The 16,948-nt window shown below is 36.9% G+C and overlaps 1 protein-coding gene across 6 annotated transcripts in view; it reads right to left on the bottom strand.

The window, feature by feature from the left end:
* ARID4B (AT-rich interaction domain 4B) overlaps positions 1-16,948 on the bottom strand; it is a 148,377-nt gene that overhangs the window by 23,572 nt on the left and 107,857 nt on the right. For 5 of the 6 annotated variants that reach the window (XR_009352696.1, XM_059170409.1, XM_059170411.1 and 2 more), the window contains 2 exons: positions 5,678-5,762; positions 2,746-2,944 (listed from right to left, as the gene is read on the bottom strand). Coding sequence is in view for 5 of the 6 variants with exons in the window: in XM_059170409.1 (XP_059026392.1) it covers positions 2,746-2,944; positions 5,678-5,762 (284 nt within the window). In the remaining variant the exon portion in view is untranslated. Of the gene's footprint in view, positions 1-2,745; positions 2,945-5,673; positions 5,763-16,948 lie in introns of all 6 variants that reach the window. The other variant, XM_059170408.1, reaches the window with a different exon arrangement.

The raw sequence follows: 16,948 nt of genomic DNA, 5'->3' as shown, positions 1-16,948 counted from the left end.
GCAGGGAGCCTGCTTCTCCCTCTGCCTCTGCCTGCCATTCTGTCTGCCTGTGCTTGCTCTCTCTCCCTCTCTCTCTCTGACAAATAAATAAAATCTTTAAAAAAAAAAAAAAAAGGATCATAAGTTGAAGTTGAGAAAATTTCTAAGTCAGAGAAAACAGGCACCTGGTTGGCTCAGTCAGTTAAGCGTCCAACTCTTGATTTCAGCTGAGGTACAGATCTCAGGGTCCTGGGATCAAGCCCTGCATCAGACTCCCAACTCAACAGGGAGTCTTCCCATCTCCCTCTCGCACTGCCCCTCCCCTGATCGTGTACTTGCACACACACTCTTCTCTCAAATAAATACATCTTTAAAAAAAAAAAAAGGAATCAAAGAAAAATATGAAATAATTAATAACAGCCCAACCCCAGAAAGAGAAACATAATAGAATATACTACAGAAAGTACAATATTGATATAATGACTAGCCAAGGAAAAAACCACACACACATGCGCTCACGACCAGTAAATGCAGACGACGAAATAATCAACAAAATAATTCAAAAAAAGAACGTGGAACAGAAAGGCACAAGTCTCTAGAATGAAAAGAGCCTAGCAAGAACACAAAACAGTAGATAAAAATACATCCATATAAGCCATAATCACTGTGAAATTCTAGGACATTAGAAACAAAGATTCAAGATTCCAAAGATAGGAAAAAGCAAAAAGCAAAAAACAAAACAAAACAAATAAAACAAGTCACACAGAAAGAATGAGTAATTGGAAGAGTTCTGGACTTCACAGAAACAACATTAGAAGAAAAGAAGATAATACCAATAAAATACTGAAGGAAAAACATTCAACCCAACTAAACCATGCACAGAACAGATTTTCTTAGACTTACACAGTCTCTCAAAACTTACCTCCTTCTCACCCACTTGTTCTTGAAAAGTTACTAGAGAGTATGTTCCATATGCTCAAGGAGGGTTAAAAAACATGAGATGCCAAAACAAAGCTATCCCAAGGAGTACTCTGAAGAGTGAGTAACTGTAGAATGGGATCTCCCCAGGAAGATATCCGTATACCAGATGCAGGAGGAAACCAGTCCATTCTAGCAGTGTAGTGTGAAGGACTACTATCACTAACACGGGATCAAGCCCCACATGGTCGAAAGGAGTTTAAAGAGGTTTAGCTTGCCCCCACACAGTCAAAAGGAATGTCGAAAGCTGACTACCCAGCAGAAACATTTTGCTCTGACCTGCACCTGAAAGCTAGAGGTGTAAGGTAAGGTGTAAGAGGCTTTGGTAGGCCTAAAATCACAAAATACAGAGCAGCTTCCTACTCCCATATACTTGTTCATCATTCACTACAATTACATCAAATGTACGGATCATGGAGGGCCTCAATGTATCCCAGAACGCCTCTATGACCTTGCCACACTGAATTTCCTTAGAGATGATTTTGCAAACTCTCAGAGAAGCTGAACATGAAGTAAGAATACGGCCTACAGACTCTATTCAGGTAACATTCTCAGGCAGCTTTCATCTGAGTGCAACAGCACCTTTTCTCACACAGCAAGGCTTATGCTTGCTACTCAGTTAAAAAAAAACTGAACAATATGCTCTTCAGAAATGTATGTTTTATACACACACATATATGTTTAGTTCTATAGAAAAATAAAGGAACAATAACACTAAAATCAGGATATTAGGGGTGCCTGGGTGACTCAGCTGGGTAAGCATCCACCTTCAACTTGGGTCATGATCCTGGGCTCCTGGGATCGAGGCCCGCATCAGGCTCCCTGCTCAGCGAAGAGTCTGCTCCTCCTTCTCCCTTTGCCTCTCCCCTTGCTTGCACTCACTCTCTCTTCTCGCTCTCTCTCACCCACTCGCTCAGATAAATAAAATCTTTTAAAAAAATTTTTAAAAGTCAGGATATTAATTATTCTAGGGTAGAAATGCAAAATTCTTTTAAATAAATACTGTTTGTTCATCACTATGGTAGACATACCAATGATCATATTTATATTATTCTTTAAATTACATATATATGTATGCATTTTGATATACTATCTGTGTATCTGATACATCAGAAAATTACAGGCTGAACTTAAGAATATTTATAGCATTATAAAACTGGTTCATGTAAATAACCATCTAAACTAAGAGACATAAAACAATCTGTCTTACTCCAAATGAGTAAAAATCCAAACTCTTAAGTCATGAGAAATGTCAAATATTTTTATGAAGAAACATACTTCATTTAACAGGTCATATTTCCCCCTTTCCCTGACAGTCAAATTGATTAAATGCCCTCTCCAGTCTTCCTCATTTTTATTATTTGATAGTTCTGCTTCATTCTGCCTTAAGTATTAAGCAATAATGCCATCATAAAAAAGATCAGAATAGATGTAATCAAGATAAGCAAAGTTTGGTATTCTTTATAAAAAAATTCAGTATAACAATATAGACTAATATTTCATAAGACAAACCATGCTTTTAACTGGCAACAAAGAAGGACAGTACCTGAAAAACCCACAGTACAGTATGGTAGGGTGAATAATAAATCGTAACTAAAATTTAATGACACCTTTAGGTCTACTACTAATAGAAATATTTCCAAGCAATTAATAGCTGATTTTATTTCAAGTAACAACAGAAAACAAAATTATGGTCCAATTAAAAAACAGTGAATTGGCTTTATAGAATTTGACTTGTAACAACTAAAAACATAGAGTTGCACGCAACAGGACATTTGTTATGTTTACCTTGAAGTCCATTAAGGATAGAAGTAATTTCTATGGATTTAATATGAGCTGTATCAGAGTTTTTGGCATCAGTAAGATCCAGTTTGGATACCATTTCTGGAGACGGATTTGTCTGGAAAGGCGGTTTTGACAAGCGCCGAAGTTTACAGCTCTTAGGAGAGTATTTTTCATCTTTGTCTTTTTCTTTATCTAATTTATTCTAGGTTAAGAAAAAAAAGTATCTCATGTTAGCCATAACTTATCATGAAGCATTTATTAGTAGCAATGTTAACACTCATTTTAAATTCAAAGTTGTTATTACATATCATTAAATAATATGAGAATAAAGAACATAAGAAGCTCCTCACAAACAGCCAAAAATGTTTTTCCAAAGTTTTAAACAAATACTATAGGATAAATAAAACTTTTTTGTCTAATATTTAAATTTTAATAGTGGAGATAAATAAGTGATCCCATAAGCAATTCAGACTAACAAACCACATACTGGTAATAACTGACATCATAAATTCTTCAAAATTAAAACCCAAACGTCTTAAATATTTACTAAAAAAAATTTCAACCTGGTAGTTTCAAAACGTGTAACATTTTCAATATAAATTTTTTTAAAAGATTTTATTAATTTATTTGACAAAGAGAGCTCACAAGTAGACAGAGAGGCAGGCAGAGAGAGAGAGGGAAGCAGGCTCCCGCTGAGCAGAGAGCCTGATGCGGGACTCGATCCCAGGACCCTGGGATCATGACCTGAGCTGAAGGCAGCGGCTTAACCCACTGAGCCACCCAGGCGCCCCAACATTTTCAATATAAAATGTTGGTTGGGAATGACAAAATTCCAAACATCTTCAGTTAGCTGACACTGGGTATAACTCTAAACAAATGATCTCTTAAAAAGTGAAGTCACAAGGCAACCTCCCTCCCTCATGTTGAAAAAAACTGTCCGTTTACAACTAAACTGAGGAGAGGCAAATTAAAATACTTCCTGGAAACTGCTTTTTAAATTTGTTTTGAAAATAATGTATCGGAAAAATCACTGAGACAAGCCTCCTAAATGATGCTGCAGAGCATGACGGAGCAGTAGACAACTCTGCCGTCCCACCACAGAGACAGACTACGGAATCTCAGAGACTACTTTCACACTTCTCTCAAAAGCGGCACATCACGATCATCATTCCGGATGCAGAGAAGATAATTCATGACATATTACAGATGTTTCCGGGTAATAGTTCTCCCAGTGTGGTTCCTGGACTGACACCAAGAGCATTTTACTGGAATGTATTAGAAGTGCAAACTCCCGGAACCAACCTCAGATCTAGTGAATCACAAATGCTGGGGATGGGGGCACCTGGGTGGCTCAGTGGGTTAAAGCCTCTGCCTTTGGCTCAGGTCATGATCTCAGGGTCCCGGGATCGAGGCCCACATCGGGCTCTTTGCTCAGCGAGGGGCCTGCTTCCTCCTCCCTCTCTGCCTGCCTCTCTGCCTACTTGTGATCTCTTCAAGTAAATAAATAAAATCTTTAAAAATAAAATGCTGGAGATGGAGCCAAGCCATCGGAGTTCCAACAAGTCCTCCAGGTGACGTGACAGATGCTCAAGTGTGAGAGCCACTCACTTAAGACATCTAGACTTAATTCTCAGAATGCAATGAAAAGCCTGATGTGCAGGTAGATGACCACAACCTATCAGTAATTAGTGCTGCTCCATTTTTTCTCCTGTTGCTAGCCTTTTCACTACTTCATTATTTTATTCCAGAGACCATAATGTATCCTGTATTCTTAGGGTAGAAAAAGTCCACCCCATTCGGAATTCAAATATGGCTTTTAATGGCTATCAGAAGACAGATGAGACAGAGTGAGGGAGGAGTGTGTAATATCAAAGAGTATTATCTAGAAAGCTTTTCCAAAATTCACATGATTCTTCCCTAATGACCAGGAATTGTAATATATGCCCTGGGAGGGGGCAAGAACTGAACTGAGAATAAATATTTAGGGAAAAACTCCCTAGGGAATGATTTTTTTTTTTTCAAAGATTTTATTTATTTATTTGACAGAGATCACAAGTAGGCAGAGAAGCAGGCAGTGAGAGAGGGGGAAGCAGGCTCCCTGCTGAGCAGAGAACCTGATGCAGGGCTCAATCCCAGGACCCTGAGATCATGACCTAGGCGAAAGGCAGAGGCCTAACCCACTGAGCTACCCAGGCGCCCCCAGAATGAATATTCCCATCCCTACCTCCTCCTCTATCTGAGAAATACTCCCTCCTAAAACTTGCTTTGTCTGTGGAAATGGGCTTTTTTAACACCACTCGCACACAACCCTTCCAGTAGCTAAAGATAATACTATATATTCTGATTTCCATACTTCCCAGTAAAGACCAACAGTGGAGATGAAAGGGGTTTGAGAAACCCTAGTTGTAGCGCCTGGGTTGCTACACCACAACTTGAAGAACAGATCCAATTTTACAGTGAGAAAAGAACAAACACTCTGGGGGAAGCTTGCATGATCTGGGGCCACCAGCTCTTCTCTGCTTTCAGATACCCCCTCCTTTTCTTCCCCTGAATAGTTTACAGGCATTAGACTAAAAGCCAGGCTCCCGGTCATACTATTTTATGGCTCCTAGCTAGAAATGAGAGGGGCAAAAAGGACGGAAATAAGTAAGCGAAACCTGGCTGGGTGGCCTTACACAATGCTGGGATTAAAACAAGCCTCAAAGATCACTTAGTACAGTACTGTTTCCAAAAGACCTTTCCATAAGCTGACAATACTAACTATACCCAGATCTAGCATTTGGTAAATTCACTGCTCTTGAGTATTGCTATCTCTACCAACACTAACACACACACACACGCACACACACATTTAATGCATATTTTAGAGGAAAAGTTCTTTAATTAACAGCTATGATGTAGCAAAAAAAGCACTTTTAGCAAAATAACCACTTACCTTTATTTTCTTCCGATGTTTTATCTTTGGCACGTTTTTATCAGCAGGTCTTACTATTTTATCTGCTTTAATCCATTCATCATATCTAAAATTAAGAGAAATTCATATAAGTACACAAAACCTCACTTAAGTAACTATGCCATATTAAAGAGAAACTCATAAATAGAATCGTAACATTTTAGAACAGGAAACGTCAACTTCCTGGTTCAACGAATAAAGCTACCAAGGTCCAAAAAGAGAGATGAAGTGATCTGCCCAAGGATATAATGTCAGCTACTGGCTGAACCAAGACCAGAAAGAGTTCTTGACATCTAAACTAGCACCCCTTACCCTGTTACCATAACTAAAAGAAACCAAATTTGTATTGTAAAGAAACCACAATTTTTTCTACATTTTTTTTTTCTTACTCTGTTTTGCTTTTAAGCAGCAAGTAGACCATTTTTCCCTCCTAGACACATCAGGAAGCTAAGGTAATATGCTCTAGTTTTAAATGACATTGTGTTATAAAAGAGCGTAATATTGTAACTTACAGACAATGCAAAATCAACAGAAAAAAAAAAAAAAAAACCTTCTCATAAAATAGTAGGAAATCTTTACTCCGCTAAGTTTTTCAATATTCTGAGATGCTTCCTACATATACACCCAGCTAAGAGTCAACAGCTCTGATGGCCTTCCCACTCAACGCCGACAATCTCTCTGAGTTTCACAGGGTGCAACTTACTCCCGACTGCAATAAATCTATTTGTTTAAAGCAAAAAGGAATGGCAGTTTATTTTTGTAAAAACTCAACTAAAAGGAAAAAACATTAAAAATGAGTTAACATCTTTTTATGTTCAAAAGTTATATATATTTGTTGTGGAAAATGGAAAACTCACTAGCATTTTTAACTCCAGAACATGAAGAACTAAAAATAAGCTTTTAAATAAAAATGTCCTCATTAGTAGAAGTACTAAATGATGTAACAGAGGCCCCAAACCAGGCATTAAATGATCTGGGTCATCACCTAACTGCGAAAGTATATTCTTGCCCCGGAGTGGGCCTGAAATGTATGCCTGTAACAACTCCCAAGCAAAGTGCTACTGCTGGTGCAAACACTGGCTTTCCTAGGGCCTAGGGCACACCCCCCAGGCAAGGGATTAGGTCTGTATCTGCTGGAAGCTGCTGAGGGCCACAGCGATAATTAGAGATAATAAGGAAGAATGGAATGCGCTCTAGGAAAGTCTTCCTAGAACTTCCCTGTGGCTGGTTATGTGGCCCTAATCAAGCCATTCTCTACATCAGACTCAGTATATTCTGTATCAAATAAGACTGTGTTTAGGGCGCCTGGGTGGCTCAGTGGGTTAAGCCGCTGCCTTCGGCTCAGGTCATGATCTCAGGGTCCTGGGATCGAGTCCCGCATCGGGCTCTCTGCTCAGCAGGGAGCCCGCTTCCCTCTCTCTCTCTCTCTCTGCCTGCCTCTCCGACTACTTGTGATTTCTCTCTGTCAAATAAATAAATAAAATCTTAAAAAAAAAAAAAAAAAAAAAAAGACTGTGTTTAAAAAGAAAAAAATAAGACTGCACAGCACATCTAGTTTTTAATAATCAAACATAGTAAGAACATCAAAAAGTTTTAAAACAAATATTATTTTACTCAACACATCCCTTTTGGTATTTATACTGGCATGGTATCACCTTCCTAAATATTTACAGTACTTTTAACTTTCCCATGAATACTGAAAATTGCATTATGCTTGAGATGAAAGCTATTTAGTTCCTTCCAAAACTGGAATGAAGGTGGAAAATGAAGAAAAAATATAGTATCTCTGCCCTTCGCAAAGCTGAATGTAAATGTCTAGAAGTGGGTCTTACTTGGATATAGTTATGGAAGTTAATGCTGCGTACTTTGTTTAAAAGAAAACAAAACAAGCTATCTTCTTGATAACTGAAGACAGTTCATGATGGTTACTTATACCTAACATCAACGTAAACTAAACAAGGATATATTATTTTTTACCTTTCTTTACTCAAAACTATCTGTTACGTAGTTAGTTTGTAATATGAGACATTTTTACTATTCAATTTGGGTTTTTGGCATGAATTATATTTCAAATTAGGACAAAACAGTAGTTGCAACTTAAGATCATCACCATGATATTCTAGACTTGTCAAATACATCAAATAAGCAAAAAAAAAAAAAAAAAAAAAAAAAAAAAAAAAAAGAAAGAAAGAAAGAAACAGAAACAAAAACAGTTATTGCCTCAATAGCTGAAATGTTCATCATGAGGGAGAAAGATTTATGAGTCACAGAGAATGGATATTCTCTTAGGAACAAGGTAGAAGAAACATGCACATCAATAAAGTAACAGCTGCTGTCTTGGTACAGGATGATGCCCACCACCTAAGCTCCACCAGTGTACATATGCTAACTGGTCACCATTTTCTGAAGAGTCCTATAAGAACACTGGCTATCAGAAGCACTTAAAGTAGTGACTGTGGAATGTGTAAAGAGCATTGGACCAAGCAGAAAAGAAAAAAGACAAATTTTGGAATTAGATGAAAGGAACTATACACACTGGAATAACGGTATTTAAACACTATGGTCTTACTATCTTGGATGACAGTTTTGTTTTAAAATAATGAGTATTCTGTATAGTTTTAAGAGATGCCTTGAAAAATTCTTTAAATATGTTTCCTATTGAAATAATAGGTACTTCATACATGGTAACTTACAGTCCTATAAATATTAGTTAATATTATTACTCCTGTATTATTTGCCTCTTTCTGTTCTAATTTCTCAGTGTTTTTTGCTTGTTTAGGTATTCCCCTGTTCTGACACTATTCTTTTAGATTTGTTCTTTTCTTGGTCAGACTTATTCTCTATTTTTAATAAAATGTAGTAACACAATATTTTTATTGTTATTATAATTAATAACCTTTAGAACTAGAACATGCCTTAAAATCTATCAATGAATTTACTTCACAGATTAAGAAAACTCAAACCATGCAAGTAAACTGACTCTGCAAGCAATAGGTTTGCCAAAAAAGCATGAGGTCGGGAGTTAGAGAAAAATGGGTTAAGGGACTGCCTCTTAAGACATTCTGGTCAAAGCAGAATAATGGTAGAGGGCACAGATGGCAGGTCCTATCCAGAGTAAGAACAGAGAAAAGAATAGTAGATCAGCAGATAGAAAAGCCACATTAAGAATGCACAACCTGGGGGCGCCTGGGTGGCTCAGTGCGATAAGCCTCTGCCTTTGGCTCAGGTCATGATCCCAGGGTCCTGGGATTGAGCCCCGCATTGGGCTCTCTGCTCGGCGGGGAGCCTGCTTTCTCCTCTCTCTCTCTGCCTAGCTCTCTGCCTAGCTCTCTGCCTACTTGTGATCTCTCTCTCTCTGTGTGAAATAAATAAATAAATAAATCTAAAAAAAACCTTTAAAAAAAAAAAAAAAAAGAATGCACAACCTGTGATGAGGGAGAACTGAAAACAACGTGAGAATTTTGATTAAGGGAGAGCTTTCATATTATAAATGCCCTTACCAAATAAAGTTGAGATCATTGACACAAACATTAACCCAGACAAATATTTCAAAACTTAATGAGGTTTTAAATAGCATTTTAGTTTTTGATTACTCTTACAAGGAACAAAGATTAGAGAATAAACTGAGAGCTGTTAACTGATCACTGTATTTTAAAAATAATTAATGTTCCTTCCCTTTATGCAATTACTCAGAGTATCATGCAAGTGTTCCATTTTCTTTACAGAGTACTTTCAAAGAACAGAAAGGAGAGACACGAAAGTTCACGTGGGAGAAAAACAAAAACCGGTGCTCAAAACAAAACAATACCAAAACTTTTCCGACACTAACTCATATAAAAGAAAGACGTAGGCCAATTTAATTTTGACTTTCCTAGTGCCAGGTAATTTAAAGAAAGGAGGCAATATTAATGGGTCAAGATCTCTGACTCCCTATCAAATACCAAGAATAAACACTTGAATGAAAGGAATCTAGTTCAGAACTACAAGAAGTTGATGATGTTCATTCTATATAAACATTGACTTTTAATACAGTGTATTTTATACTAAAGAGACCATACAATTACTGTGGGCAGAGTAAGAAAGTAATCAATGAAGACAGAAAATGAGAAAATTCAGCTCAAATCCAACTATCTTGAATACCATAAAAACCGAAATTATTGGAAGTGGCAAAGAGCAGAAAATTGCAGCTAAGAAAAAGAATACCATAAACTAGTTTCTCAATTTCTCCTTAGAGTAACATATTAAGTAAGATATCCATTCATGCTTCAAAATACATTCTTAAAGAACATTAAGAATCTTAATAATTCAATGCAAAACAGTTTTTTGTTTTTTGTTTTTAATTTGAAAACGTTTCTAGTCCTTTTCTCACATATCCTCAAATACACAGGCATGCCACACAGGCTGTGACAGTCAGGGACTCTCCAATGTTCTCAATTCTGCTCTAAGTACCACAGAGGGAATCAAGGGCATATTTTGATGGGGTCTCTCCACTGCATAGGAAGAGCACTCCTTAACAGTTACTTAGGGGAACATGCCTTCAGACTTCAGGGAAACCACTTTTTCTCATTAAATACCTAGATTACTCTTCAAGGTTAGTGGGCCTGTTGCTGTCAGTTGTCATGTTTAGTGGTCATGTAGTCTGAGAACCAGGAGACAATGCAAGCTAAGTAGTGGGCTTACAAACAAAATGACTTGCAGCTTTAGATCCAAGCAATAAGAGAGTGCTGTGAGGATGTCTGAAGCAAGCCAGGCAGTTTGGATTATTGTAAAAACTGTCCTGCCTTAAATTGGACATTACCTTTATAAATTATGATCACAAGCCAGTAACTGGCCCCTTTGTGAGAAAAGGAAATATAGTTTACCAGGGCACAATGAAAAGATTACTAAATTCTTCCATTTAAAAACAAATATTGAGGCACACCGGGGTGGCTGAGCATCTTCCTTTGGCTCAGGTTGTGGTCCTGGGGTCCTGGGACAGAGCCCCTCATTGGCCTCCGTACTCAGCAGGGAGCCTATTTCTCCCTCTCCCACTACTTCCCCTGCTTGTGTGTGCATGTGAACTCTCTCACTCGCTCTTGCTCTCAAATAAATAAAAACTTTAAAAATAAATAAAAACAAATATTGAAAAACAAAACAAACAGTGAATTTAAAAAAATACTGAACAGAAAATTAAGTCTGTTACTAATTAGACCATACTTTTTCAATGATTAATAAATCTACTGTAATTAAAGGATGAAATCTAGATAAGTATCTCATCAGATATTTAAAATATTAAGGAAGATATTTTCAAAGAATGTATATGGTATACCTGAGAATATCTCTACTAACATTCAACTAATGGAACAAACATGAAAGAAAAGACACATGAGCAAGTCATTTAACTTAAAAACGTCTGCTCCCTGTCCTATATAGAATGAAGAAGCTGGACAAGATGATCCCTAAAGTAAAAAATTATATGAAACTATATATATATATATATATATATACACACACACACACACACACATATAAAAGTATGCATGAGGGCTTATTCATTTGATAAATGCTTCTTAGGTACTATTTATGTGATGGATTCTGCCCTAGGCACTGGGTATTCAGGAACGAAAGCAGCACTGCTCCTTTCCACAAGGAGCTTACCATGTAACAGAAGACAACAGCAAGCAGTAATTACAGAAGTAACAATACAAACCTTCTCAACCTTGAAAGCAGCAGCCACATAGGTATTTGAATTTTTTAAATGTGTTGAATTAAAATATGCATACAAAGCTAGAAGGAACCATTCAGAGACCATAACATACTTGCTCTCACCAGAGAAAAACAGCTTTCTGATTTTTGTTTGGATGTGTTGGCAAATCATCTAAGAAATTACTTGGCAATGATAAAAACGGAAAACAATGTTAGTCAACCAGGTAAGAAACCAAAATGGTTCTGTTGCCCACATCAATTCAGATTTCGGTTCTTCATGACCCAACCAAACCACTTTTCAAAGGAATATTAGCAGCGTGTATTAAGACATACCCCAAAAGACATAACCTTAGATATTAAAAAAAATTTACATGCAGAATAAAAATATTTTTTAAATAATTTCATAAAAAAACCAAGCTGACATATTAAAAAGCTCACTATTTGAAACATGTATACAAATTACAAAAAACCTAAAAGCCAGCCATTAATTTAGATAAAACACTGAAATCATCTGTATTTTATTTTCTGTAATGATTAGACAGACTCACTTAGTAACAGCTGAATAATTACGTACTTTGTATCTTACCTATCTATATATAAAAAGTTAATGAATGTCATATAACTAAGATTTTAAAAACCTCACATCTAAAGTGGAAATTTAGGCTCTCTTAGCAAGGAAAGAAATTTTCCCCCCTTCTTAAAGTAAAGAAATATATAAAAAAAAAAAAGTATGACACTGTAATAGGAAAAAAGACCAAGTCACATGAAAAACAGCAACAGCTATTAAATTAAAAATTTTATAATCCATTTAATCCATATTTGCTTACTTTATGAATTTTCTATAATAACCTCAATTTATACATATATTTTTAATGAGAGAATATCTAAAGCAAAATTTATAAAAGACCCACTGAACATAAATTTAACGCCTTCTTTCATGTTAAGATATAATGAAACAAAAATAAAGCATTATACTATTGAAAAATAAAATTCTAAGCATGCCATTAACATTTCATATTTCCACTTCATATAGCACTTAATATTAAATCCACATTAAAGACACAGAATGGTGCTCAGCATAATAAAGAATATAACAGAACGAGAGTAATTTGGATAGTATAGCATAAACATATTTAATATTTGACACAAGCAGTGTATTGGACATGGTATTATAATTATATCAACTGGTTTTCCTGAAGAGTTTAACTCTGTAAAATGAAACAAAGGTATAGGTCTTTAGGCAGAGGTAATATGTAATGTTAAGAACACATCACAAAGCATTGTACCAGGCTCATTTCTAGAGATCAGTGCAAATGGTTAACAACTGAGGCATTCACTGTATTTTGTGACGCAGATACTGACTTAAAAGTACCTGAAAAGTTTACTTCATTAACATTTGATAAGTTCAGGGGACTGGTATCTATGCACAGTTAGACAAATATACCAATGAGCCTACCTATCTACAAAGCAACCAAATGAACAGGTCCATGTTTATGTTTTACATTAAATGTACCTGCCAACCTACAAAAACTACTGAATGGAACAGGTTCAATTCAGTAAACACTTTTAAATAAATACAAAGAAAGAAAGCCCATCTGAGTGCAAAAAGAACCAAGTTACTCATCTTTGTTTATGAAGGAAATATTTATATTCACTTGCACTGAAAAACTAGTCAACTCAAAAGTCGTATTTTTAAAGTACAAATTATTATGTTCACTTCATTCACTATATGTCTCTACAGACAGGACTGTCTGATACAAAGCGTCTTCATACTGCACAAGAATTTTTCACATGAGTGGCAACCCAGTCCTTTGACTACCAGAGTATTTTTTAATTTTAGTATGTTTTCCATCCTAGAAAGTGAGTAAGCTGGGAGACTGTGACAGAGGGTTAAGGAAGTTGAGAATTTGCAAACATGACAGTGAGGTATGAAGAAAAAAAGAACGGGACACAGGAGGAAAAACATGCAAATGGAATTGGAAGTCTTGGTCAAAAAGACTCCCTATCCTCGGAGCGCCTGGGTGGCTCAGTGGGTTAAGCCTCTGCCTTTGGCTCAGGTCATGATCAGGGTTCCTGGGATTGAGCCCCGCATCAGACTCTGTGCTCAGCAGGGAGCCTGCTTTCCCCCCTCCTCTGCCTCTATGCCTACTTGTGATCTCTCTGTCAAATAAATAAATAAAATCTTAAAAAAAAAAAAAAAAAAAACTCTTTATCCTCTAAAACAAGTTTGTAGATACTCACTTAAAAACCACTGTCAGATCGTCTTCATTTGTAGTTTTTTAACTTCCATACTATAGCAATAAAGCAGACAAGTTCCTAGCGTACTTTGCTTTTCTTTCTATCATTACCAGAAGAATTATTTTGAAGCACAGGAACAGAACTCTGTATGTACTCTTCTGTCAACATTCCTAAGTCCAATGGCGTACACAATGGAAGTAAGGCAAGGATCAGATTACACAGAAGTAAAAGAAAAAAAAAAGTAAGGATGTAGAACATTCTGCAGATAGAAGGAATAAAGAAATTAAGCTGAAGTGACATAAAAATTCTTAAAGAGACAAAAGGAGACAGAGAAGGAAAGTCATAGAGTGGGAGTGTTTCCAATCAGATTCATTCTAGTCTCTCATCCTCAACCCCATTTTGGCTACTAATTAGGAGATGGGCTCTTCAGATGACAAAAAAAGATCACAAAGAAGAACTGACTACCATATTTACATATAAAAATTAATTCAAAATTGGTAAAAAAAAAAAAAAAAACTTTGGTATTAGAGCTAAAACAAGAATATTCTTAAAAGAAAACATGGGGAAATTTTCACTACCCTGGATTTGGTGATATTTTCTACGATACAGCACCAAAAGCATGGACAACAAAGAAAAAATAGATATATTTGGATTTTAACAAATTTTAAAACTATGGTACATCAAGACACTATCAAGAGAGTGAAAAGACAATTCTGCGGGTTCAAAGAATGGGAGAAAATATCTGCAAATTATTTATTTGAGGAAAGATTAATATACAGAACACATGAATAACACCTACCACTCAACAACAAAAACAATTCAAAAATGGGCAAAGGGCTTAAACAGACATTTCCCCGAGGAAGACCTACAAATTGCCAATAAGGACACAAAAAGATGCCCAACATCACGAGTCACTATAAACATACAAATCAAAACCAAATGAGGTACCTGTTAGGTTGGCTATAATAAACCTTTTTTTAAAAACAGAAAATAATAAAATGTTGGTGAGGAAATGGAGAAACCAGAACCCCAATACAATTCTAGTAAGAATATAAAATGGTGTAGCCTTTGCGGAAAATAGTTGAGACAGTTCCTCAGAAAGTTAAACAAAGAGTTACCACATATAAAAGCATCAAGAGGCTCCAATGGAGAGCCAGGCTACAGCTGTTCCAATCTCCCATCAGTCTCTATATTCTATAGGTGCCATTTTTATAGACTTGTCCCTTTTATATAGATTTTACCTTCTATTCTACTTCTATTTCATATCCAGGAGATCCAATTTAGTTCAGTATTTGTTTCCTACTTACCAAATGCAGACACGTACTTTTCTAGATGTGGTAAGGGATATTAATGGAATGAATATGGAATGGGGATTTTTTTTTCATGTTTTAAAGTTAAATGCACTTTTGTTTTTGCTTTTTTTTAAAGTTTTATCTATTTATTTGAGAGACAGAGAATGAAAGGGGAGAGGTTAGAGGGAGAAGCAGACTCCCCACAGAGTAGGGAGCCCAATGCAGGACTTGATCCTGGGACTCCAGGATCACCTGAGCTGAAGACAGCCGCTTAACCAACTGAGCCACCCGGGTGCCCCTAAATGCACTTTTTTTTTTTTTTTTTAAAGATTTTATTTATTTATTTGTAAGAGAGAGAGAGAGAGTGAGAGCAAGCACAGGCAGACAGAGTGGAAGGCAGAGTCAGAGGGAGAAGCAGGCTCCCTGCGGAGCAAGGAGCCCGATGTGGGACTCGATCCCAGGACGCTGGGATCATGACCTGAGCCGAAGGCAGCTGCTTAACCAACTGAGCCACCCAGGCGTCCCCTAAATGCACTTTTGTATTGAAAAATAATGTTGTCCTGATGTAGAAAGCTTGAACAATTAAAAAAAAATTTTTTTTTACCCATGTCATAGGTGTAAGGTATACAGGTGTAAGCTATATTCCAGAAGGTCAAATCCCTTTGACTCCAAAAAAATAATATGGAAAAATTCAGTATCCGAAAATTGTCTCAAATTAGAGCTAGAAAAATAGGAATGGAAAGTAAAAGAAGTTAAAATGGATATCAGAAAGATAAAAGAAGAGCATGACTGTAAAAAAAGAAAACACACAAAGACAAGAAGAGACAAAAGAGGATAACTGAGGAACGGCAGAAAAGGAAAATAAACAAGAAAAACAGTTGGTGCTACTGCAGCTGGAACACAAGTGAAAATTATCATGGAAGGAAGGATCGGCTGGGTCAAATACCACTGATAAGGCAAGTAACAAGAGGTCAAGAAATAAGGATGGAGTTCAGCTAGATGGGGTCACTAACAGGGAGGTGTGATGGGGCAAAAGCCTCAGTGGAGTTGGCTTTACACAAAACAACAGGAGGTAAACTGGGTGATAAATGTAAGCTCATAGTTTTGCTGGATGGAAATGAGCAAAGAAATGGCACAGCAAGAAAAGCAGGTAAAGCTCAAGTGAGTTTTGAGATGGGAAAAACCACTGCAGGTCCAGATGTGGATGATTAAAAACAGAGTGAGAAACTGACAAAAGAGAGAGGAAAAAGGGAGAATTTCTAGTCCCATGTCTCTGACTTAGGAAAGCAGGAATGATAATTAGAAGAACGGCTTGACACAGCAGCACACTTGTTTTCACAGATGACTAAAGAGGGAGAGAGACAGAATGCAGCAGCAGATGCAGGTAAGGAGGCAGATGTGAAGTTCACAAAACTCTCCTCTCACTTCAGTTTTTCACAAGGCTATAAAGTAAGGTCACCAACTGAAAGTGAGAGTGGGGAAGAGATGCCAGGCATTTGAGGAGATAAGAAACAGTATGAAACTGTCTTCGGAGAAAAGGAAGGAATGAATGGAAAAGAAACATATCGTGGCCACCCAAAGTTCATACTCATGAATTTAAAAGAAGTCAGCGTGGTTGTTTGCTTTCTCCAGACAGGATCAGCTGCACAGATGCAGGCCAGGAGTAAGAGTGTGAGATTTAAGCAGGCCAGGAGTAAGAGCATGAGATTTAAGCAGGACTACTTCCTGTAGTCCAGGAAGAACTACAAAGCAACACAAGAGCATAGGGGTCAAAAGAAATGGTGATAAGGAGTGACTGAAGGTAGGCAACACAAGAGGAGCACTGAGGGCATCAAGAAGGAGGGTGTTCTTGATGGGGTAATTCCCCTGCCTAGACAATCTGATGGGGTAATTCCCCTGCCTAGACAATCAGTTTCTTAATAGGGACCACTTCTTTTTATCTTCAGTCCAAGTATAGTACTTTGCACATGACATTGATAAAGAGCAGCTGAATGTTAGCGCAAAGTGGATCTGAACCCATTTATGGAAGCTTTTGACT

This window comes from Mustela lutreola, chromosome 4 (genome assembly GCF_030435805.1).
Source record: "Mustela lutreola isolate mMusLut2 chromosome 4, mMusLut2.pri, whole genome shotgun sequence".
Classification (NCBI taxonomy): domain Eukaryota; kingdom Metazoa; phylum Chordata; class Mammalia; order Carnivora; family Mustelidae; genus Mustela; species Mustela lutreola.
This window is presented reverse-complemented; position numbering and strand designations above follow the sequence as displayed.